Here is a 26,783-nt window from a genome sequence, read left to right as displayed (position 1 = left end):
GCATTGTCATTTCATTTGATAGCTGAAGAAGCTGGACCTTATGTAGCTGAAGTAATTTATCTGAGACTACTCCCTAGTTAAGTAGTTAGGTAGGCGTAGTGGATAGAACTTGGATCTGGAGTTAGGAAGGTACATCTTTATAAATTCAAATCTGGCTTCAGACATTTTCTAGTCATGTGACCCTATACAAGTCATTTATACTTATTTACCTCAGTTTTCTTGTCTGAAAGATGAGCTGGAAAAGGAAATGGCAAAACATTCCAGTATCTTTTGCCAAAATCCCTGTTTCAGACACGACTAAAACAAGTATTTAATAACAACAAATACCTAGTAAATAGAAGAATGGTGTATAAAACCTATAGTTTTTTTTTTGAGGGAGGTGTCTAAATTTAATATTAGGTTTTTTTTCTGTTATGTCATGTAGCTTCCTACTATATTAGAGGTTACTTATCTGCTTCAGATACTACTAAGTAACCCATAACAAATCATTTAATCTGGCCTCTGTTTCTGTAAAATGGGGATAATATTGTCATCTACCTCACATGATATATAAAGCACTTAATAATCCTTAAAGAACAACCTAATTGTTGTGATTGTACTTTTGTTAAAGGATCAATTCTTCAGCAAAGACCCAAAATTGTGTAAGCATTCTGAATTTAAAGTATCAAATCATCAGCAACAGATATTATTAATTTTCTTTAATGAAGAAGTATCTCTATTATTCCTGTGATATCTTTCCCATAGATTCACTTTAAGATCAAAGGCAAAAATACCTGGAATATGGGGAAGGAATATATTAAGACTTTGACTTCTAACATCACATCCAGACAAAGCAAATAGGTTTGGAGAAAAATGTGAGGTCATTTTTAATCTATTCTTTCTGCCTTTGCAGACCTTTTATTCAGATTTTTTAAAAAGTATATGACATGGCTTTGCATTGTCTGGTATACACATTTAAAGTCTGCTTAAGTGGTATTCTAGGGACAAGATGGCATCATTTGACATTCTCCTGCAATTGGCTCAGAATAGTAATCTGATGGTATCAATTTAGCAAATACTGGTGCATAAGAAAACTTGATGGACACCCTTCTTTCCTTGCTGACCTCCATCCCCAATGCTGAACCTTATATTCCTTTGAGCATAGTGCCAACAAGATGAGAAGCCAGGAAGAGACTCTGTGAAAATAGGCATTAATGGTTTGTGAATCTGAAGATAGTTAACTGATCTGTGCATTCAATTAAGATTAGTTTTTCAGTTAAAAGACTCCCTGGGAAGAAATGAGTTACTTTCATTTCTGGGAGTATGAGCACTTAATGAAGAAAACATATCAGAATTCTATCCATGTTACTACCCAGAATAGCCTCAAGATTCAGAACTGTTTTCAAGTTATTTTATTACGCAAAGCTTGCTAGGTGAGATTAAATGAGAAAGGAAAAAAAAGAAAGTGCAATGTACATACCATTTTTTTCTCATATCACCCCCCCAATGGCTAATAAACAATCACTGAAAGTGGGTTTGTGCTAAAATGCATGTTTCATTTCGAAAACATCTTCTCTTTTTCTGTGTCTTTTTTGAGTGAATCCTTTATTTCATTCTAGATAAACCAAATATTTATGGAGTGCTCTTTTTTGATTGGTCACCTTATTTCCTTGCATTTTATCCTAAAAAGAAAGATCTCTCAGCAAAACTCAGGACTTGTAAATATAAGAACCTGCTGTTTTCACCATATAAGAAATGAATGTTCTCACTAGTTCATCAATGGATTCCTTCCAGGCTTACTTTAATGGAGGCTGGGGAACTGGATAGAAGAGGTTGATGCTTTCTGAACATATTCCATGTTTCTTCCAATGTTTCAAAAATAACTGCCTTGTTATTTATAGCCCAACATCTCGTGGCTACATTATTTTATTTTGTTCTTTAAATGAAAGTGATGTGTACCTTTCAAATGACCACAAGTTATTTACCTAATAAAATAATGCCCCTGATCCACCTGGTATTGTTTTTCCAAATGTGGTAATAGATTTAACTGATTCATCTCCATATTTTTCCAGATATCCCTGGTGAACAATGATGCATTTGTGTAAGGTGTCTATTCAATTGGGGCACAAATTGGAGATAGCCCATTGAGGGTTTAAACCTATAACTTTGCACCAATAGCACATATAATGTTTGATTCAAAGACCTTTATTTGGTTGTCAAAATATATTAGGAAGTGTCTCCTCTATGACCTTATTAGCAATTAATTACCAATATAACTAGATTATATTACTATTTTGATTGTGAAGACAATTTTGGCATAGAAATGGGTTTCCCCATAGAAGCAGTAGAATTTGAAATTGTAGAATCCCCTTTCAAAGAAGATTAATTTATTAGTTATCTCACAAAAAGCCCAAGGAATGTACATATCTACAATCATCTAGAGTTGCTTTGATCTAGAAAACATAATTCTTGTCTTTTCCCAGCTACTACTCAATTAGTAGATAGATAGTAGGTAGTATAACAAATTATTGGCAAATCATTGAGCCTTAGTTTCTCCTTCAAAAGTGAAGAAATAGCAATAAATGTTTTCTAAGGCGCTAGAATTCATTGAATCTAGTATTTTTGCATTTCTGAACACAGAAGTGGGATCAATCTTAGAATTATTGACCAGATTTGGAAGAATGTAGTTTTCTTTCAAAGTTCCCTTGATAGCTTTTCAGGAATGAAATCCTGCCTATTATTTGTTTCTCCTGTCCTATTATAATCCTAATTTTTGCCCCATTTTGCAAACTAGTCAGAAATTTAGTATTACTGATCTTTAACACTTGAAGTTATCATCCAGTCCTCTGAAAAAACTCAGTGATAACATTTGACATAATGGCCTCAGGCAAAGGTAAATTCTATAATTCAACTATATGCTGAGTTAATGACATATTTTTGTTTCTTTTAAATTTACAAGGCTCAAATGTGGATTAGGGCAGAAGTCTAAACTCCTTAACCTAGATTTCAAGGATCTCTACAATTTAGTACCTTCCTATATTCCTAGTTTTACCCAATACTAATTGACTCTAGCTACAATGAATTACTTGCCACTTCCCATACATATCACATGTCCCTTTACACATACATTTTCATTTCCTATACCTGGAATTTTTTTTCTTTGCTTCTTCCCACTTCTAACTATCTTTGCTTGTTAGTTCATATGCCTTATTGAATCATAGGATTTTGAATTGAAAAGATTTTATCCATATTGTGATATTACATGAAGCCTTTTGGGATTCCACTGGTCTTTTCCTTCTTGGACCACTCTCATAATCCTTTGTAACTCCCATGACTTATCATGTTCTAAATTAATAATGAAGATGATGGTGATTGGCATTTATATATCACTTAGCTATGTACCAGGCATTGTTCTTAGAACCAACAAATGTTATCTCATTTGATCTTGATGACAAGCCTAAAAGACATCTCCATTTTATAGTTGAAGAAACTGAGGTAGCTTACGGTTAAATGATTTGCCTAAGGTCATACAACTAGCAAGTATATGAGGTTGGATTTCAACCTGGGTCTATGGGATATTCTGAATGCTAGTCTTTCTGACTCCAGGCCCAGTGTTCTATCCACTATAGTATCTAGCTTTCCAGTCTTGTGGATATCAGGGAACTGAAGGATTATGAATTGATGTGGTTAGATCAGAAGATTATTTTGGAGACAGCTAGATGGTACAGTGGAGAGAGCACTGGCCCTGAAGTCAGGAGAACTTGAGTTCAAATTCACCCTCAGACACTTAATCTTTCCTAGCTGTGTGGCTGTGGGTAAGTCACTTAACTTTAATTGCTCAGCAAAAAGAAAAAGAATATTATTTTGATAGTTGTATGAAGGGTGGATTATAGACTGGACTGAATAAAGTTAGGGAGATGAGCACTATGAAGACTCAGGAGAAAGGCAAGGAAGGAAGGAAATTAGGTAGTGGTTTACAGTGGGAGCAGAGCACCTCACAGGGAAATGAGAGAAAACTTGGAGTTTAAGATCAACAGGATTTGATAACTGAATGTGAGGGATGAGAAAAAAGAGGAGTCAATGATGATTTTGCTATGTAATTGTTGCTTGTGGAGGGGGTGGTGAGGAAGATAATGAATTCTGTTCAATGCATTAGTTTGCCATGCTGGAGGAACATCTGGGTGGAGATTCTCAGGCAGATGGTCAGGAATCTGCCTTTGTCTCTGATGCGTCCCATCTCTGTGACTTGAAGTAAATCATTATACCTCTCAAGGTCTCACTTTCCTCATTTATTAAGTGAAATTGCACTAGCTGACCTCTGGGGCCCCTTTCAGTTCTAAATCTATAATTTTATTAAATGCAGGCAGAAGGAGGTGAAAGTAACTTTGAAAACTCAGAAAAATTGCACAGTTATCAACCTTGAACCTTCTGAAAAAAACATTAGAAATAGTTGAACTTAACATGGGAATATAAAAACATTTATTAAGCATGTCCCATATGCTACAGGACTGTTCTAAACATGAAGATGCTCAAGGAGCTTCCATTATAATTTGTTGTCGTTGTCATTTTTCAGTCATGTCTCACTCTTCATGACCCCGTTTAGGGTTTTCTTGTTAAGATACTAGAGTGGTTTGCATGTCCTTCTCATTTTACAGATGTAAAGGCTTTCCTAGGGTCACACCGGCCTCTGCCTGAAGCCATATTTGAACTCAGGAAGATGAGTCTTCCCAATTCCAGGCCCCGGATGCTATCCTGGTTACCTAGCTGCTGTTCATTATAATAGGGTCAAACTACTCATATCAAGGAGTGGTAATCCTGTGTTGTGAAAATCAAAATGGAAAGTGTCCCACAAACCCTTTAACAGCAGTGAACATAGGTTTGACAACTGACCCAGGTTCACTCACTGCTGTTCTTGCCCTCATTCTTTGCTCTTCAAGCCAAGATCAATCAATATCTTCCAAAGAAACCTATCTAAGATTTGGGGGTGGAAATGTGGGGAGAGAGGAAAATAAAGAAAAAAAAAGGAGGATAATGGAATAGGGATAGGTTCTTTTCTCTTTATATTGATAGACTTCTCAGGGTTGTTTTCAAACACATATTGAAGGCAGAACTCCTTTCCCATTTTTTCCTTATAGTAAAACTCATTCTCCAGCTAGAACTCATATTCCTTCCTTTTCCTCTATGTAAATGCAAACAAACAGACAAACTTGTGATCTCTAGTGTAAACAGAGGAACATAATGCAGTGGTACAATGAGGAGGGGATGCACGATAAATTGTTTATATGGATTAAGCACTACTGTGATATTGACCCCAAATTGAAGAGAAAACCAGAAAGTCTGGGTAACAGTGGAGCCTAGTAGTTTGTACATTCTCCCTGGCTTATAGAGATGTTTTAGGGATTAATGGGATAAATTCTTCAAAATGATGTTAAAGAGAGACTCTGTCAAAATAATATTATTTACCAGGCGCCAGTAGATTTAAATGTTTCACTTAAAGGTAGTCATTGCCAGTTTTAAATATAAGGAAAACATACTTTGACGTATCTCCTGGCTTTATTGTCACAAGAGATTTTTACCTGACCAAGAGGTAATTACACAGTAATTTTTTATGTGGTGCTTTATTAGTTGCTTTTAAAAATTGGTTTCCAGCATATCATGAGCTAATAGCAGCAAACGTGTGACTATAATGTTCACTTGGTCAGGAGTCCCAAAGTTATTGCGGAAGTGGCCAACATACCAGTTGCCCACACAATAACTGCTACTCCAAAATGAGTGAATTACTTATCTAAACATCTATTGATTGGAAAACACTGGGGACTCATACAGAAGTACACTAACATTAAAAGGGCAGATTCAGTTCTGGTTACATATAGCATGGTACCTCGTATAAATGGTTAAGGGACAAAAGAAACATTTTCTCTCTAGTTACAGCTTAGAATCCTGCCTAGTTAGGCGAGAGAGATGATTTCATTGTGCCACGTGCTGGAGATGGTCTCTTCCCACTCCTACTTCATTCGGAGCATGCATCCTACTGGGGACAGTATAAAAACAAAAGCCCATTAACAGAAAATGTGGTCCACCCCATGGAGACCAATAGTTATTGACCAAAATCAAAGATAAACAATCAATGGAATCTGGACACTGTTCTGAGATAGGAAAAAGAATGATGGACTTTAAGTTAGGAAATAAATCTTGGCTTTAATATGTAATAGCTATGTCATCTAGACAGTCTACTTAATCTTTCCAAACCTCAGTTTATTCATCTATAAAATGGGAATAATAATATTTAAACTACTTATCTCACTGAATTGTGGTAAAGCAAATTTAAAAACCCTATTGGGCTATAAAACTGAGTTATTATGACTACAATGAGGTTGTTCAACTACATGATTGTTTAGGATTTTTCCTTGATCTGGTATTCTCTAAGTCTGATTCTATGATGAATAAAATGTGATCCACCTGGAGCTGTGATGAGTCTGAATTATATGTAGGGGTCAGGTAATCCCTTAACATTCTTTTCTTTGTTTGGCTAAGTTACAGATAAGCAAATTACTTAGTTATAAAGGCTTTATTGAGTGCTAACTTTATTATTGGCACCTACAGAAAGATACAGAGTTTAGCATAGTACTTAAACAGGGTGGTGGTGGTGTTTGTTGGTCAGTTGTTTTTCAGTTGTAGCTGAGTCTTTGAGCCCCCATTTGGGATTTTCCTGGCAAACACTGCATTTCTTTCTCCAGCTCATTTTACAAATAAGGAAACTGAGGCCAAAAGGGAATACTTTTTTTGTTTGTTTATTTGTTTAGAATTTAAAGCTCTTCATTGTCTGGCCCTGGCCTATTCTTTAGTTTCCTCTACACACTTTCATGTTTCAGCCACACTGGGTGCCTTGCTCCTTGACACACTGAAGCTGCCAGCTCCATGTCTTTGCTCTGACTGTCCCCTTTGCTTGCAATGCTCTGCTTTCTCACCTCAGACTCCCAGCTTCCCTAGCTTCCTTTAAGACCTGGATCAAGTTCCATTTTCTATTTTCTCTCCTGCTGATGATTTTCCTCAGATTACCTTATTTTTACATTACATGTATCTTATATTAATATAATTATTTGCTTGTGTCTTCACCACTTTAATACAAGGTCCTTGAGAGCACTGATATTCAGAACAGTACTTTGCATATGGTAAACATTTATTAAATGTTTCTAGATTGGAACTCAGGTCATCCTATCTGGTTTAAGACTGCCACTAATTAGCCATGTGCTTTTGGTCAAAAGCCTCAGTTTTGCCCTTCACTCCTTATACCATGCAAGGCTATCCTTAAGAAGGAAATCACTTTTTAAATCATGAAGTGCTATAGAAATGTTATTCTTTTTAGATGTGACTGATATTACTCTGCTGGAATATTATCTGTTAAAGTAATTTAACTGTAGCCAAATTGCTTATTTATTCCACGTTTTAGTGTGATTCTGTCTTGTTTGCTTTCCTATCTTGTTAGCAGGATTATTTTCTGGTTTCTCTTTTCTCTGGTTATTTCTTGAATCCTTTTTGACTGTCTGTGGAATACTCTAACTTAATTAGACAAGTGTCCTGAAACCTGCCCATCCTGGCTTAGCGGAAATGACTTGTGAGCAGTGGGACCCGTTTGGTAGTCATCTCATAAAATGTGTCATTAGCAATCACAAGTAGGACAATGGCCTGGGAGCCTGTGCTTGGTTAGGGCTAGACGTCAGTTAAAAGGAACGCTGCATCTTTAGACAGACTCGGGGAAGATTTTCTTAGCTATTGAACCTGACTCTGTGCTCCCCCCTGCTGTGAGCCATAAGTTGCTTGTAGGCTTGTTCTAGGAGAGTAATAAGTATTGTTGTTTAGCAATTGTGTTGTTGAAATTCAGCTCCACTATGTCTGACAGTATTTATCTAAAATACTTTCCCTGGTGCGCGTTCAAGTTCCAGTAAACCGTGTCTTATTGTGCGACCTTTTCATTTTCCAGTGAAAAGGGATCAGCTCGTCAGATAAAAGCTACAAGCTGGAGTACAGGAAAAATGCGTGCTCAGAAAATCCGAGCATGATTGAAAACAAGATGTGTTAAATCAATGCGGTTTATCGCCTGCCTATTCCCGGCAATTGCTGTTCTAAGCTCATTCTGAGCACACACTAGATGATAAAAGTATACTGTCACAGCACTCACTGGGGTGTGAGGGCAAGAAAACATGTTTATCAGACAGGCTGGGGTGATTTTTTTTCCCTGATAACAGTTATTGTCAAAACTCTTTGGGAAGAAATCTGAAGAACAATTACAGAAAGTAATATTACTCTTGTTAAATCAGAAGATATGCCAGGAGGCTGGAGAATTATAGATTTCCCCTTAAAACGTTAGAGAAGCAAGACAAACTATGCTGGCCTTCACTGCTTAAATGCAGTCATCCATTATATAGTTAAAATCATCCTTCTCCTCATCCAAATGAACAAACCTGGGATTGTCACCAAACCAGGGACAGTCCAAAAGGGGAGGGGAATAGAGATGAGCTTATGAAAGCCTATAAACTACTGTTTCCTTGAGGGATTTCATATTAGTTTTACTCTTGGATTAAAGATTGAAGACCTAAATTAAATCTGGAAGGTCAAGCTGTTCAGAGAATATCATAGTTGATAACATGGTAACTTTTTTCAGGAAGTTTATTACAATTATAGGCCAGTGTAATTTTTCATAATTATCATGTATTCACCTATTTCCCATTTTAGATAGAAATTTAGCCTCCGGGGCAGCAAAGGACCTGTTCAGGAATAGATTGTTCCACTTATTCCACCAAAAAGAAATGATCCCCAAGACTTTTCCAGAAAATACCATCTGGTGGTCGGATGAGCAGCATTGGTTTTATGTGTCTCTTGCTGTGCTCAACAGCATCAACCATTGTTGCCCCTAAAGGGAAATCAATATTTGAGAGCTCAGTTCAGACCTATCAGTCACACAATAACTCTTCTTGGTCCTCAGAAGACTGAACAAGAGGAAATGGGCTTAAATTAAAATGAGACCTCATTTGGACAGAAGAAAAGAAATAGGTATTTATATATGTGTGTATATGTATATGTATATATACATATCTATTATATACACACCCTCTATATGTATATGTGTATATGTATGTATTTATTATCAGAGTGATAAAAACATTGGGATGGTTTCTGGAAAAGATAGGAGAGTCTCCATCCCAGGAGGATAGGGAGCAGAGGACTACGGATGATTTATTAAACATTCACCTCTCTGAAGGCAGGGGTGGGACTAGATGTTCTCTAGAGAACCCTGCCAGCCCTAGTATCTTATGCTTCACGTAGGTTTAATTAAAATGTGGCTGGCTATTTGATTTGCTATGAGGACTTATCAAGATGCTACCAAGTGAAATGTGTGTAAATAATAACAATAAAAAATTACTCTGGAGTAGTAATTGGACCACTACAGACAAAGGAGTGGGTGGAGAGAAAGAGAGAGAATATAGAAAAAGCTTAACTCCAGCTATATTTCTGCTACCTTTTTTTTTTTTTTTTTTGCTGTGTGACCTCAGATAAATAGGTTCACCAATTCTGTGTTAAAGGTAATAATTCTTGATAACTTAGGTCACAAGGAGTTTTTTTTTAATCAATGAAAAATTGTCTATAAAGCACTTCCCATATTATTGGGAAAGTATCTTATGTGACTTCAGAGTATATGTAATGTAACACCCTTCTTGAACAAGTATTATTGTGATAAATTAAAATTTATTTTTAAAAAATGCAAGGAAGCCGCATAGCAGAGAAGTTATTTTGTTAACATTAGGAAAGTTGAATAACATTTTTCTTTGAAAACAAACAGCCATTTTTTCCCCTTATTCCTCCTCTTCATTGAATCCTCTTACACCTTGAGGGGTTTCAACTTTGCAAGTAACCTTCTAGCTCTTCCATCTTTTTGCCTGGCATTTGAGCTTTCTTCCATTTCAGTCCCCTTTCTTGGAGAGCATTCTGCATGTTGTCATCCCAACTTCTTCTAAGTTTTTACTTGTATTATTTCTCAGATTTTCCCTCATGTACTCTTTTTACCAGTCTATATAGATTTTATATTTGGACCACCTTCTTAAAGCAAGCTATACTTAGACTACTGTTATTTGTGTAGTTGAGGTAATTTCTTTCTTGAAAGATTTATACTGATTGTAGAAATTTGGGAAGGTCATCTTCAAAATAACAGTACAAAGAACACCATGAAAAATGAGGCACATTCAATGCAATTCAATTTGATATTAACATTTTAAAATTTTGGAATTTAGACCTGTGATCAAGTGGTACAGACAACTCCTAGCATATAAACATTTTTTCCTAATGCATTTCTCTAATTCTTCTGCAATTTATAAATTTAAAGAGTCTCCACAATCTCTAAGATTTAAATGGTTTCCCCAGTGTCACAAGCCATTAGGTAGCAAAGGAAAAACTTGAATTCAATTTTATTTCTTCTTTTCATCTCTTCATAGTTTTCTAATAATCAACATTTACTGATTGTCTGTTGTGTTAGTAACCTTATGAGAAGAAATGTGGGGAAACAGAGAGGAAGCAGTGTTGTTTTCAAGGAGCTTACAAGAGTAAAATGGCACATGAACACACATACAAAAAAGTCAAAAACAAAATGCTTCTAAGAAAAGTGCAAAGAGCATTGCCAAATTTTTATACCCACTTTTGGCATTCCAAATGAGTACCTGCATCCTTCCAATACCATTTCAATTTCTAGAGGTTCAGTTAGCTGACCCTTGAGAAATACAGGGGCCCCCAAGCTTTAAAATTATGTCATTCTCAGAGTGCCTCCAGATAATGTTTGCAACAATTTGATATTGGGTTTATTTGGGGTGCAACCTTGTTCTCCTGAGATGATGAGATACACATGCCATGTGCTGAGTGCCTGGGCAAAATAATAAAATACCCATGCTGCTGGGAGTACAATAAATCCCTCCATTTACCCATATTCTTGGATTGCACAGAGGTGTCTGGTTGACATTTTAGGTTTATGTACTTTTAAGTCAATTTTAAAGATAGGATAAAAGAGATAACTTGCTGTTTTATTGTTTACTTTTGGATGTTAATTTAGTGACTGGGGGAAAAATGAGGCTATTATGGGGAAAAATGACTTTGCATAACACATATGCAATAACGTTCATGACAAGAATGGATCTGCCTTGGAGCAGAATGCTGTGCAGTTGTTCCTTCAGTTCAAATGGAGAGCAATCACTGGGGAAGCACAGAGACCCAGGTGCTGGTTTCATCATTGACTCTGTGCTATGAGGCTTTATTTATTACTTGGCATGGAGTCTGGATATTTGTTTGGACATTAAATGGCAATAGAATATAAATATTACCTTCCTTAATATCTGCATTTCTTTTTATTTCCAGTCAAAATGACATCATGTCACACAAGTATTAAAAAAAGGAAATTAAAACCTCAGAAATATGTTATGGCACCCAGAACACCATCCCTGGTGTTCAAGCTCCCACCCTCTTTCAATTTCCATTGCTTTTGGGAATAAGTATTCAATGAGTGAAGGAAGTGGGGAGTTAGAAGTATTAAAAATGAAACTTTGTAAAGAGAATAAACCAAGCAAGAATACATCTTTTTTCAACTTAGATTTTGTAAAGAAATCTTCTTGAAAAGAATTTTCTTTATTTGATGCATTTATGAAGTAGATTTTTAGAAGTAAACCAAGCATAGAAAGGCCACAATTCACATGCATGTTTGATTAGGATATATTCATTATTTGATATATCTAAATTGAATTTTGTAATTTTATGATTAGCATTATTGCATAAAATAACTGTTATTATTCTCAGAATATTCTCCGTATGTAGCATTGCCATGTACTGTTGTGCAAGAAATATATTTGGCAATGTCTCTTATTCATTAAAAACTCCTCTGACATTCAGTGAGTAAATATCCTACAAGGAGAAAGGCATAGTAAAAAGATTTAGTCTACAGTCGAATGTTTTAGGAATATCTAGTAAAACCAAGTCCAAATAGTTTATGAAGAATACCTTCTTCAGTATCAAAATGATGTTAACTAATCTCCCCTCCCATTGACTTCTGCTTATAATAATTTGAGCAATTAATTAGATACATCCCAAAATGATATAAAATGGAGATATGATATAACCACCAGACACTCTATGCATCTTGTAAATCCCTAGCTAGTAATAAATAAAATATTCTTAAACTTCAGCAGTAAACTAAGTAAACTTTCTTACATTAATCCATTCTCTTCTCAATGATTTTCCTCTCCCCTCTCATGTCTTTTAAGACTTTCTAACTTAGATCAGGATTGGAAAGCCACATGGCAAGACTAGGTAGCCAACTTATTATACACATGTGTTGCTCTAATAACTACTTTCCCACCTAACAAAAATTCATCAACTAGTTAGGCTACTGGAACAATCTCGGAAAATAATTTAATTGCATGTAAGATCAAATTTACAATGAGGACCTTATTGCTTGACATTCACCTTCTTCTTTAGTGTAAAAATTTAAGGACAACTGTTAGCACTTTGGTCCTTTGTTTCTTTCTTGTCTGAGTTCCCAATTGTCTATTAATTCAGTGGAAGCATACTGGGATCCATACTTTCTTCCTATTGTGCTGTTTACTTTCAGTATTTCTGAATATTGGGTTTATCTAGATTTTTTAGAGTAGAGAGTATTAACTTCTTTTGGCCCTATGCCACTTGGGCCACTTTGACAGTCTGGTAAAGTCTATATACCCCTCCTCAGAATATTGTTTCTTTATAAATAAGATAAATACACATAATTACAAAAGAAAACAATTATATTGAAATACAGTTATTGAAGTATTTTTTTTAAAAAACTACCAAGTTCATGGATGCCCAGGTTAAGAATCCCTGCGTTTGGTCCATGGCTATAAATAAATCTCTGTCTATACCAAATTTTAAGATCCCCTAGAATTCCTTCACTCCTGGTTGAATTTCAGTAGATTCTAGAGACATTACAAAATTACATATTTTTATAATTTGCTAATTATATTATGACTATTTACTTTTTATTTATTTTTTTGTAATTACTATTTACTTTTTTTGTAAAACTATCTTACTTTTTATTTATTTTTTATTTTTACTATTTATTTTTGTAAAACTTGTTGCTTCATGTGGAGAAGGGAATAACTTAATTTTGCTATAGCTGCAGAAGGCAGTGCTAGGATCAACGAGTAGAATTTACAAGATGACAGATCTTTGGGGCACTATAAGATTGACCTTTTTTTTTTTTTTTAGCAATAAGAGCTGTTAAAAATAAAATAAATATAGGGAAGTAATAATTGTCTCAATCAGAGGCCTTCAAGCAAAAGTTGGATGACTGCTAAGTGGAGATGTGTTAGGGAATAGTTGGATTTGTGAACTCTAGGTAGCTATGACGATAGCATTTGAATTCAGTGGGGGCCTTTTTAGGTTCCTTTGTAATTCTTTGTTACATATGAGTCAAATTTCTTTAAAAAGAACACCATCCTAAATAATAAAAATTTCTAAGTCTTTGTCAATAGATGGTTCACTTTATTTTAAGCAAAAATCAATACAATCAGATATTGTCAGTTCATTTTAATTTGTTGCCTCGAGATTTGACCTCTTATTCTGATTTGCAACCCTGAAATAGTGAGGACTTTTTTTTGTAATTTTATGTGCATAATTGAGGGAGATTTGGATATGGATAGCAGGCAGTTTGTAAGTTAACATGGCAGAAAATATGAGCATAGAGCAAACATGAAGGTATGGAAAATAAATCAAAAGGCTTTGTCTTAAAGTCTGAAATATTCCCTTTATATCATATAGTATGTTTCTCTATAGTATGTTTGTTTTTCTTTGAATAATGATGTTAAAATGCATATAATTCAATTACTCTTTGCAGCAGCTGAATGAGTTTTCCCTAGTAAACTGTTCCTTTGACTTCCCCAAGCTATAAGTTCCATATGATATTTGAACAGGTTCTTTTAATTGCTGATATTAAGTGTCGATCATTCTGCTCTAAGTTGGCAGTCTGGCCAGAGAAACAAATTCCTCTCTAAGATATATCAGACAATCATCCAATTAACAACCAAAGATTTGTTGACACAGTAGGAACTCATTATGGGAAATTAAAAAAAAAAAGAAAGGAAAACCTCAATCATCCAGACTTTAGGGGCGTCTTTTTAAAACAAGAACCTGAATTTTGAGAATCTTAAGATATTTTGGTTATTAAAATGATCAGTTTAATTACTAAAACTGTTGTATTCATGGTTCAAATATTTTGCTAAAAATATAAGATGTATTTTGCTGGCAATTAGCTTATAGTGGTGGAAACAGGAAAATAACCTACACCTGGGTGCTCATTTCCATCAAGCTTGTGTATTCCTTGATTAAATGCCTACCATTTTACGAGTAACAGCTTTGCTGCATAAAGAGCTCCATGGCTTTTTCTCTGCAAGTCTAATTTGAAAAAAAAATCCTCCTCAAGGGTTTAGAAAGTAATTCATAAAATGGGAGGAATAATAAATATTGTGCCTTAACTCATACACTCTTATAGATAGACAGATTTGGTACACCTGGGTGTAATTTTAGTTAATTTCCACAAGAGACAGGTTGAAAGTTTACTGTTTGGAAGGTGGGAAAATGGCTAAATCTCATATTTGCAAAAATGATTACATTATCTTAAATGAAAATGCTACTCTATTAACAATTTCAATAAGTATCACATTTGAAAAAAAATCTTTTTAATAAAAAGTTATCTGAAGTTCACTCCAACTTAAAATATATAAGTGAAGAAAAAGTACTTACTTTGATTTATGTGTCTTTTGGAGGTGTAATTATTGGCTTTTTACTCACCTATGTAAAACAATGTACTTTTGTAAATGGATTTCTGACCACTTTATGCTGCCTTTTTTTTCTTTCCTTTTTTTTTTTTTTTTTTTTTTACATAAAAAGTAAGCACTGTCAATCAAGGAATTTTAAGGTTTATTTCCTCTTTAGAAATGATTGATAGCCTTTTAGATTTACAAGTTGACAAGTTAAAGGGTTCTATTGGTATAATTATGTACTAAATTCACAGTCTTTCAATTTAAATGTCCTTTTAAAACCACAAGATTATCATACCTGTATTTTGAAAAGTGGGCCAGTCAGTTTGGGTTGGTATACAAATTGCTTCCATTAGCCTTGGGACCTATTTGAATTTAATACAGTTTTTAAAGTTGGTAGTACTTTCAATAGTACTTTTAAAATTTAGGTTAATGGAAATGCATTTTAAGTACAGCATATAGTAACTTGTTTTTAATGTATAGATGGATGTCAAGAACACAAATAGTGCCTCTATATTCAGCATGAAAAAACACCATGCTGATTGCTTTGGCTATAATTTTAAAAGTTTTGTGAGAGGAAAAAAAGAAACCATTTTTACTTTGTGGGGGTATGATAAAGCAATGGAGCCCACACTCTCTCCTAGTCAAGAGGTTCAGTGTTTCAAGGAGAATCAAGGTGCAGATAATATAGTCCTATTCTTTGTCCACATGAATAATGGGAGAATCCAAGTGGGCCAGGTCAGCTTGATGTTCAAACTAGTTATGGGTAGACACCAAGATGAGGTGTTCTTTGAAGATGCAACCAGGCTGAATGTCTAGCCATTGATATGGATAGAACAAAGCCCATTGTTCCATTTAGCAAGCGACTCTGAGTTTCTTGAGAACCAGCCTCTGCTCAAAGAGACTATTAAACATTTTATATAATAAATAGAGGATTTAGAGGATATAAACTGTGGCTTTTAGTAGAAGTTGGATTTTTCCCCCTAAATGACAAAACCATAGCAAGCTTATGGTTCAAAAAAAAATCTGTCCTTGCAATGCATAAGAGGGTTTTATATATAATACTTTAACAATATCTAGCAATATGAATGATTCTTTTGCATTTAGCATATAGCTTCTAATCAAAAAGGACTTCTATAATTCAAGAATGTTGGAGAGAAAGGGTGCTAAGTGTTTTAGTGTTTTATCAAATAATTCCTGCTAGGGATTTTGCAGATAAACAATTGTCTAATTCTAGCATTATTTACAAAGTCCCTACACTTGCAGAAATGCTATCATATATGCTGGAGCAGGTGGGGTTTAGTATCTGATTAAGCCAAATCCTCACATCTCACCTCAAACTGTCTTTGAACTCAGCCTTGATGCTAGGGGCTCATCTAAGATAAAAAGAGCCAGCCAGGATTTTTAGCTGCCATTGTTGTCCCCTCATTGTCAGTTCAGAAAACCAAATGCTTTGTTTTCTTGCACATGCTCTAATTGTGATTTTTCTCTTGCAGCTCTCAATGAACCCACCATTGATTATGGTTTCCAGAGGTTACAGAAGGTTATTCCCCGGCACCCCGGTGACCCTGAGCGCTTGCCAAAGGTCAGAACACCTTCTAGTGTTTTGCTTATGATATGTCAGAACGTGGACTGTTCAAGGTGAAATTCACTGTTGATGTCAGTTTGTTCATAATAGCCAAGTAAGAAGTATTCAACACGCTTTTATTCTGTGCCAAGCACTATGTGCCACTTTATTGTGGTATACCAAAAAAATATGTTTTGACCTTTTACCAGGAGCTCACAATCTAATCACTGTATAAAGTAGAAAAACCTTTGCATAAGAATGAGTTAGATTCCAGAAATGACTATAAAATGTCAAGTCCGACATATTTTTACTGTTTTCTCATACTGTCCTGCCCTCCAGTCCACAAATAGTTATTGAGCATCAACTAAACAGCATCTGACACAATCACTACCTTATGCAAAAGGGGCATGGTATTCTTCCTTAAGAACTTTAAAATAAGTTTGTGCAGACAAGACAAACATGGAAAAATACAATAGAAAACATGACAGTTCTGTATTAGACAATAATTGCTTTTGGTCTTGATATAAATTTTCAGTGATTGTATCTAAAAGGGAGGGATAAAAGGACCAGTACATATTCTCTCTTTGTCTACCTCAGCTTACATGTTTGAGAAGGTTAAACTAAGTGATTCTCAAGGATCATTCTAATTCCACATGTGTAAACATACACCAAATCTATGACTTCAAAGTAAATTTCCCACTACCAATTGGTGCAGAAATTGGATGTGAAATGCATTTTGTTTAAGTTAAATTAAGAAGTTTTCTTTCCATTTCTAGGGCACATCTTGAGAAAAGTTATAACTTAGATATACCAGCACATTTTAGAGAGAGATTTTAAAAAATGAAACTGGAAGCATTCAATTACAGTTAATTCCCTTAATTTAGAAATCTTTCAAATGTATCTATTCCATTCTAATGTTTTAATGCCATGCTGTTTTTAAGATTCATTGTCTTCTTTGAGTGCTGAACATCCTTGGTGAAAAGAACTATAAAGGTCAGATACCTCTTCTGGCCACCTAAAGGATATTGTCTTTTTAGAAGGCAGACCGTGCTTGATAGAGACTCAGTTCTTTTCACTTGGGTAGAACTCCTTGAAAACATTTTGCTTTAGAAAGTCCTAATTTTGAACTATCAATTTAGTTATAGCTTTTCTTTTAAAAAGATCTCTTATTTTTATGATTCCTTCTCCCCCGACATTCTCAGTGAAAAATTAAATAATTTAATTTATAGGTCTGCTCTGATTTTTTTCCATCACTCAGATATGCAGTGGGGACATTCATCTTTAGCTCTGTCTGCCCATAACGTGTTTCAGTGGATATCTTATGGGGAAAATTAAAATAACTTATATTAAATTATGGTGATCCAAAAGCTTTTATATTTATCCCAGTGGTGAACAGCTAATCAAATGAAAACTGTATTTTAGGATCACAGATTCTGGGACTATAAGGGTCCTCAAAGGCTGTCTAATCCAGGATTACCATTTATTTACATTTCAGGAGAGGCTTTGCCTGATAGTTATGAATTTTTTTTTGGTAGGGCCTAATGTCCACTCTAAGACTTTATTGGCTGGTCAGATTTAATTAAAATGGTATGGCTGCACTCAGAGATGATTAAGCTTCTGTAGGCTGGGATTGGATGGTGACACTAGTTTATGTAAATTATAGCTGTCATGGAATCACATGAATATACTCTAAAACCTCAGAATCAAGGACAGGATCTTTTACTTACTTTAAATTGCCTCCTCCTCTTCGTCCAAGCTAAATGGAAAATAATTGAGTTTACTGGTGAAAGTATGTGAAATCAATGAGAAGCACCTAGACCAGGGGGATGGCTTTACTTATTCCTAAATGAATATAAGGGCAGAAAAAGGATTATGAGCTTTGGATGTTGTGAATTATTTTTTAATAATTAAAAATGCCATTATGATGTAACTCTTGGTTTCTGTAATAGAATGCAGAATTTATGCTCTTTTGCATTAAAGGTCCTAGAAATTCAGGTCAGGACTTAAAGTTTTGAACATAAAAATAAAGGGTAGACTGAATCTGCATATTTTACTTATAGGCACATTGCAGCTCATATAAGGCCTTTTAAATAGTCAAGCTTTTTTTTTTTTTTAACAAGGCTGTTCTTTTCTGCTTCCCCAAAAAAAGTTGACCTCTTACTTTTGAGAGAAGGATAAATAAGCAGAGAATGGAGCAATCATTAAGAATCTGGAAGGCTTCAAGAAGTTTATACCTTTACCCTATCATTTTTTGTTATAATGTTAAGAATGAATTCAACCTCTGCCTTCCAAAATAGGCACATTAATGTTAACTGTCAGTGTATGGGAAAACAAGTTTGCTTTAGTAGTTAAAAGTTTAGTAGTTAAAAATAGATTTGAATAACTAAGATTTGTGGGGAAATTGTTTAAGGATCAGTGATGATAGAATCACCCTTGTTTTATTAAAGGAAAAGCTAAATTAAAGATCAACATTATCGAATCTTCATCATCAATATTCATATAATAATGAGTAAAATATTAAATTTGGAAATGAGAAGATTCTAATGGAGGTTCATAGTCCATCTTAGACACTTATAATTTGGTAACCCAGGCAAGTCTCTCTATACCTTTGCTTCTTCATCTGAAATTATATTTAGAAGTCTCTAAGGTTCTTTTCAGCTCCCAGTTGTGATCCTACATTCACTATTATAACACTTTTATGCAGTATTTTATACGATTTATCAAAAAGTTTCAAAGAAGGGTAGATATCATCATCCCCATTTTATAGATGAGAAAACTATTATTACTTTCTCATGTCAAAGGCCTAATTCCTTAGAAGTCATCCTAACATCCTAAGTCTGTTCTATTCATACAAAGATTATATAATTACACTAGGTCTTAGTAGAGTATAGGATTGTACACACATACAGAGGAAAGAGTAGGACAGAGATTAGAAATTATACCAGTCATAATTTTTCATAAGGTGCTTCCACCAATCACCAAATTCCTACCTAGCATGAGGGAGAAGAGTATGTGACCAACTTCAGGGGGAACATTGGATATATTTCACTATGGTGATGGGAGAGGACTGGAGGGAGGGTTCTCAGAAACTGTGTAGTGTCAACACCTGAAGGATATGTGATGATCCCTTGCAATTTGGTAAGGAGATACCATTTCTCTCCACCCCCCACCAATGAAGGCCGGCAGCATCCCTATGCCCTTTCAGCAAGGTATCTTTGTAAATGAGTCTCTTAGCATTTTCATAAAAGTCCTGAGCTTAAGGATACCCCTGCCCTGAAGTGGAATCTGCTAGTGGAGACTTGGGGAGAAGAATAAGATTTCTACCTCCTTTCTCTCTCCTTGGCTGAATATTGGGCAGTTCCTTCAGCTCTCCTCTGCTAGGATGAGAACTTTAGAGTATCATCAGCTCCTCTCCTCTCTGACCCATTCCCTCTAGGCCTCACCCTACTTAACATAGTCTCATTATCTCTCTCCTATTTCACCACAGGGAGGGGTTGAGATGGGGGTAGAGGAGGTTGTATGGGGAAGAATTCAACATGGTAAACATATTTCTTTCGAGGAGCAGTCACTCTTTTAAAGAAAATAAAGCAGTTTGAGGAAAAGTAACAAAGGCTGTATTTGTGTATTTTGCTTTATGGGGCTGAAAATATCTAGTAAATTGATCCTGTGGGAGTAATAAATACACATTACTTTATCTTGTACCTCATGTCCTATACCCCAGAGCCTTGATAGAACAACACCACTTAATAGACTTAAAAAAAGAGTAATTACAGTCATTGGTTGTGTGATTTTTCAGCCCTTCCAGCCCTGCCTGACCTTCTAATTTAGCTCACCGTATCTAACTAATGCATTTATATTCATCTTTTATGAAGCATGTGTAGTACAAAATTGACTTTACAGCCTTTAGCAAGCTGTCCTACCAGGTTTGAGATTTGGTTAGTAGTAAGTAGAATAGTAGCTACCTATCTCTATATATGTATATATAGATAAAGCACATAGGTGGTTCAATGCATTTTTATCCTTTAGGGAACATAATAAAAAGTATTTATTGCATTTTTTTACTTTAAAGCTTTTATACATTTTAGTGTTATTTACAGCTAAACACAAAGGCAAAAGATGCGAGTTTTTTTAAAAATGATTACTGTTAATGTTTCTGCTTGTCAGAAGTGCTTAAATTTTCCTGCACTTTGTCTAAAAACTTAGTACCGTTGCCTTTTAAGAATAACACATTTTAAAAGATCTTGCAAGTCTGATTTGCAAACACCACTGACAGTTTATGATGAGCGACATACAAAATTTGCAACATGTTTGTCATTTCTTTGCTCAATGTATTAAAGGAGTAGATTAAGAAAAAAGAAGAACCCAGTGGGGAAAAAAAATTAAAACAAAATAAAGAAAAAAAAAAACTATCAAAGCAAAAAAAAAAAAAAAATCCACCCCCAAACCTTGAGCTAAAGAGCACACCAGAATATCTCATTCAGTCTTTCTCATGACTTCTACTCAGTTCACTCAGCCAGTAGAACACAATTGTTCTCTATGCATTTTTTCTCTCACCATATGGTCTCCTCATTACCATACACTAAGGGTCCATATGGGGAACTTGTGAAGTGAACTGTATTCATTTTAACTGCCAGATGAGCAGCCTTTTGCTTTGCAAGCTTAGCTTAAGTCATCTGCTGTCTTTATGTTGTTATGGCAACACAGTACCAATAAAAAATTCTAATCTACTGTAAGTGATCACAGTATTTTAAGTGGTTGCCTGTAACTGCCCTCAAAGCAATGGGGCTTGGTCTTTGGAAATGACAAAGGGTTACTGTCAATTCCAGCAGGTGGCAGTAAAAGAACCATAGTCTCTATCCACAGAGAAGGGGAGATATGGATGTAGAGTTTGGGGTTTTGTGTTTTGTCTGTTTGATGGGACAGGATGGGTAATGGTTAGACAACACGCTTATTCCACCATTCCATATAGCTATATATTGATATTCTAGCTTTGGGAATAAAAGGGATAATGAAACGGAAGCCTAGAGAAATGAGAGCATCCTCCCCTTCTTCTCCCGTGTTCCACAACCTCCATAGCCACTAGGTTGTTTTGCCTGAATTTCAAAATTAGTCATTTCAAATACCATTCTAATTAAGGATACCTTAAAATAATGAAAGGAGACAGCAACATCCTTAAATATAAATCATTTTCACCTCCACAGGCCCCATGATACGTTGCATCTCTGGTCTCTCTATCTGTATTGAAAGTGAATGTTTATAGTCTCAGTTCATCAGTTCACATTAGCCTCATGCTGAATATTTAAACACAGAACAATTTGAACACACCATGAAGGAAGACAGTGACTGCACTTTCATTTGGAACAGCAAGGGCTCATCTAATAATAATTTAGTAAATCAGCCATTTAGTGGCTCAGTTGTACCCTGCATTGTGCCAAATATTATTCAGTTCGACTGTACACTTACAAAATTGAAATTCAAACCAGAGTCACACAGAACTCCTTTGCTTAGTGAGGGAGATGAAACTGAAAGCCACCCTCCCTCAAGAGCATTGGTGCTTGGTGATTTATCACAAATGCAGTGTAGGGGTAAAATAAAATAGCTAGCGATATACAGGGTAGTCTAATTATTCTTTTATTGTTTTTATCTTCTATGCAAGAACTATCAGTGGTTCAGACTGGCAGTGACATTAGTGAAAACAAAAGCAAGAAAATCATCAGAAGACCATGCCATTCACAATTTATGATGCTTATTGGGTTCCAGGAAAGAATCAGATGCTCCTTAGATTAAAGAAGATGTAGGGCCCTATCTTTTTTCTTTAATTAGATAAGAATATTCAAACTTTGAACATGAGATACGCATGAGTCCTACTCTAGAGAGATGAAGAACAAGGGAGAACATGTTTTATAAAAATTTTCTGTGTGAATCAAATTAACTTCCAAAAAATTGTTAATCTTCTTTCTCCTATAAAAAGATAAAATTTGTATAGTTCAACATATTTTCCTCAGGCTGACATAAAATAGACAAATTCAGGGCCCAGTGATAGTGATATGTTTGATTCAAGTGATTTGTGGTATTTTTTTCTTCTGTTCCCTTTAAATGTCCTCTTTTTTCATTTTGTCCTAAAATATCTAATTTTGAAAACCTTCCCCCCAACAGAGAGAACCACTTTTAAGCTACTGTGAATCTTCACTGAATTATGAGAATATAACTCTTAATTAAAATTCTAAGAACATATAATTTTACATATGAAACTTGACTCTTCTTCTTCCCTTCCTATTATTATTGAATTCTAGTAGTGGGATAATTTGGAAAATAGAGGATAGTTTGCTTTGATTTGGTTGTGAAAGCAGTAACAATCAGAAGATGAAGTCATCAGTCTAATTATTAAAGCAATAGAATTTTTCTTCAGAAATACTTTTTTGTTCTAGCATAAAACTTCTTTACATGAAAAAGAAGTATATAACATTCTGTATGTGGGAATATTTAATACAATTAATAATGATTTAGAAGTAATAATAAGGAACATATGTGGAAGAAAATTCAGACTTTATAGATGTAAGAACAGTAAAATACACCATTTGATAGAGCTATTCTCTATTTTTAGTTCAAGAAAGCAAAATTCAAAGAGCTGAGGGTAAGGGGTCTTCTTCATTCTTAGTTCACTATTCTGGATTTGAACAACATAAGTCAGTTGCTGACAGCTTTCATTCAAATAGATACCAAGTCCCAAAAGATAGATTGTATGGAATTTGCAAGTTTATAAAAAATGGTCAGATATTTGAAAATCCAGAGGTATTGTGTGACAAAGTAGAAAAATCACTGAGTTGGGAATTCTAGTATTCAATCCCAATTTCTATCTAAAATTCACTGGAACCTTAGATCTTTGGACTGCAAATCCTTCCTCTCTGAAATAAACAGTTTAGATTCAGTGATCTCTCTCTATAGTCTCTTACAATTTTGGTATTCTCTTATTGAATCACATCTTGGGTATAATAAAGTCCTTGTGCATTCTATTTTTCTTTAATTGGAGACAAGTGGCTAAAAGAGATGAGATGTAAAAACATTCAGGATAGAGGTAACTAGTACCCTTGAGCTTTGGCCTTTAACTGGGATGATGAACTTGAACAAAGAACTACAACTCACTGTATTCCTCCTGATCTCAAGCACACTTAGTACTTTTGTGTGTATGTGTTTGTGTGGGGTAGGGGAGGAATCTAGCTCAGATTTTCATTTTCCAATGATAACGATACCATTTAGGAGACAATAATAAAAGTACCACCCCCTAAAAAAACCCATTGTCATAATTCTTTTCAGGAATATCTAGTTTTACAACCTATACTTAACTGTTGACATTTGAAAAGCCAACTCTTTTGGTAAAATGAATCAAGCCATAATGTTTCTTTTATGAGATCCCCTTACAGAAAGGGAAGGCTTGGCACCTCTTGGAGATCAAGACTGGTGATCCATCATAGTAAAGTCAGCTGTCCTAGCCAGCTTCTCAGAGGTCACTCGATCGAACCAGCAGCTCTTACAACTATATTATTGCTTACGGAACAGTAATTGAGGCACCACAGATAAAAATTACCTGGTCTAATAGGCAGTGAACAATTTTCACTCAATAAAATTATAAGCCAAATCATTCATTTCATAACACTCTGACTAATTTATTTGTTGACCTTTTAATATCCATAGCTCTTCAGTGGTATTAACTGCAACTCAGACAAAATCTCTTGTTCATTTTACTTTCATTGATTTTTCTCCCTTCCATTGAGGCAATAACACTCTGTTTGAGAACAGCCTTTTCTTTCTTTGGTGAAAGTCAATCATGTAAGTTAGTAGCCTTATGTTGATATAGCTGCATTAGCTTACAACCTGCTCTAAGTATGACACAAAGCAATCTCACGCTGTCTTTGTAAGCAAGACTAAGCTTTTCAGATTGACTTGGTGAAGATTTCAGCCTACATTCATATTCCTGTGTGATGATACAATAATAGATGCAAGAAGAAAAAGGGCTGTTCATTTAAGCTGAACATAAAAGCAAAATGGAAAGCAGAGAAAGCTTTTGAGGTTGTGTCAATAGCAAGTGTGGTCATTCAGCTTTTGGCTGTATTAATTTCTGCAAATTTCAGCTATTGGTATTTGGTGAGTTACTTCTCTTTTTAAACACATGGATAATCACCAATGTGCTGTATGGTAGTTACAACTTCCATAGAAGCTCCTAGTATAATAAAATACTATAAAATCTTTAGAATGTAGGGTTATAAACTATAATTGTTAACTCATTTGTCATTTTATGCCTTCCTAGAAATAACTGCTTGTTACCTGCATCTAATCTATGCTCCTCCTTTTCATTTCAATTTAGTTCAAAGTGGCCCTTAGTTATAATGAGAATGTCACTTTCAAGAGAAACACATTTAATTACAACCATCATGGAATGTAAGTGACTACTCAGTTATAGGGCTTATGAGAAGTGTTTAAAATCTGATACTGAGACATTTTCATGTTTGATAAGCTTTATTTTGAGCATTTTAGATTATTAGAATAATGCATATTTGGAGAATTCCTCTCTTGACCACAAGTAAAGTGGCATTGAAGTGTTATTTTGATTATTTCTCATACATTTCTCATTGTACCGATTTTTACTATGAAATAGTTCTATTCTGAAGTATAGCTAGAGTATTGAATTTGAAATCCTAAGAGCAGGGCTTTCCTACTAATTTTGTCCTTAGTAGTTACGAGACTCTGGGCAAATAATTTTTCTCACTCTTCATTTTAATGTGCTGACTTAAAAAATGGAGGTAGGGGAAGAGGGTAGTAGTGGTGGTGTTAAGGGGTTTGGATGAAATAATGTAGTGGTCAGGGCACCTCCAACTCTAGAGACTATGACACTATGTGGATAAATAAGACAAGGAAGAATTAATCTCATTCAGTTTAACAAATATCTTTGAATACGTTTAAACATATATATGTATATAAATATATACATATACATATATATACATATACATACATATACATATATATACATATACATACATATATATATGTATATATATACATATATATATATGTATATATATACATATATATATATATATATATATATATATATATATATATATATATATATATATGACTGAGCCAAGTAGATTGTGGAGTGGATAGAGAACTGGATAATAAAAGAGTTGAGTTCAAATTCTGCATTAGTCATATGCATTCTTGGGCAATTTATTTAACCTTGAAGGGTTGAGAATCAATAGCTTCTAAGGTACCTTTCTACTCTCTATAATTTTAGGAGATACCGAAAAAGGAAAATGTGTCATTCAGGGAAGAGTGGCTTAGAACCAGGGAAAGACCCCTCATAGAGTTGGCACTGTACTATCCCTGAGTAAGACACTTAGTTCTTCTTGGCCACGGTTTCCTCATCTGTAACAAGAAAAGAATGGGCTAGATGACTTAGGAAGTCTTTTTCCAGTTCTAAATTGATGATTATTGACCTGGGGAACCTATCATAACATCATTAAGATATTCAAACACAAAGGGAAGGAAATTCATAGTCCAAAATCAACTTCCTGAAAGATAGCATCTATGCCAGATTCACTATTTTATTCAGTTATGGTATAAAATGAATTGTTTGGAATCCCCAGGAATTATGTATAAAATGAAACACTAAAATGTTAAACTCTAAAATCTATTATATATCTATAGCAAGAAAGTCCATGCTTTCTAGCCCTGGGAATAAATTAAAATGCTGATTTCTTTATCAGCAGAAAAGAATAGGCTGTTGGAATATAATCAGAATACTTAAGTCAGAATTAATCTTCATCTCATTTTATATATGTGTGAAGGTATTATATATATATATATAATATATAAGATATATATAAAATGAAAGAACATCTAATATGTACAAAATACTATGCTAAACAAAAGAGATACATTGATGCATTGTTGCTTACATTTATAAAGTGCTTTACAATTTATAAATATTTTCATCACAACTACTTTTTTTTTTTACTATATCTGCTTTACAGAATAGGAAATTGAAGCTAAGAAATATTAAGTAATCACCCAATAATGTAGCTAAAAATTGTACCATTAGGAAGAGATCTCATGTGTCCTGACTCCAGATAAAGCGTTCTTCCTAAAACATCACCATCCCTATATAATACAGGCCCTAACCTCAAGATGGGGAGCTAAGACGGGCATACCAAATACTAAACAAATCATATATCACAAAGAAGAACATAATAAGTAGATGCAAGAAGTACAGAGTAACATGAATCATCCTACTGCATTAATCTCTAACGTTTTTTTTAAAGACAATATCCCATTAGTATACAAAATTTTGAACATGTACCCCAAATATACAAATATATACATGCATATGTGCCACTGTACTAAAAAGTCTA

At 34.6% G+C, this 26,783-nt stretch overlaps 1 protein-coding gene across 5 annotated transcripts in view; it reads left to right on the top strand.

Annotated features, from left to right (window-relative positions):
• Nucleotides 1–26,783, top strand: part of EBF1 (EBF transcription factor 1) — a 451,723-nt gene that overhangs the window by 398,891 nt on the left and 26,049 nt on the right. For all 5 annotated transcript variants that reach the window (XM_074291945.1, XM_074291944.1, XM_074291943.1 and 2 more), the window contains one exon: nt 16,301–16,389. In XM_074291945.1, the coding sequence (XP_074148046.1) occupies nt 16,301–16,389 (89 nt within the window). The remainder of the gene's footprint in view (nt 1–16,300; nt 16,390–26,783) is intronic.

Source organism: Sminthopsis crassicaudata, chromosome 2 (assembly GCF_048593235.1).
Source record: "Sminthopsis crassicaudata isolate SCR6 chromosome 2, ASM4859323v1, whole genome shotgun sequence".
Lineage (NCBI taxonomy): Eukaryota > Metazoa > Chordata > Mammalia > Dasyuromorphia > Dasyuridae > Sminthopsis > Sminthopsis crassicaudata.
Note: the sequence above shows the minus strand (reverse complement) of the source record. Positions and strands in the feature narration are given on the sequence as shown.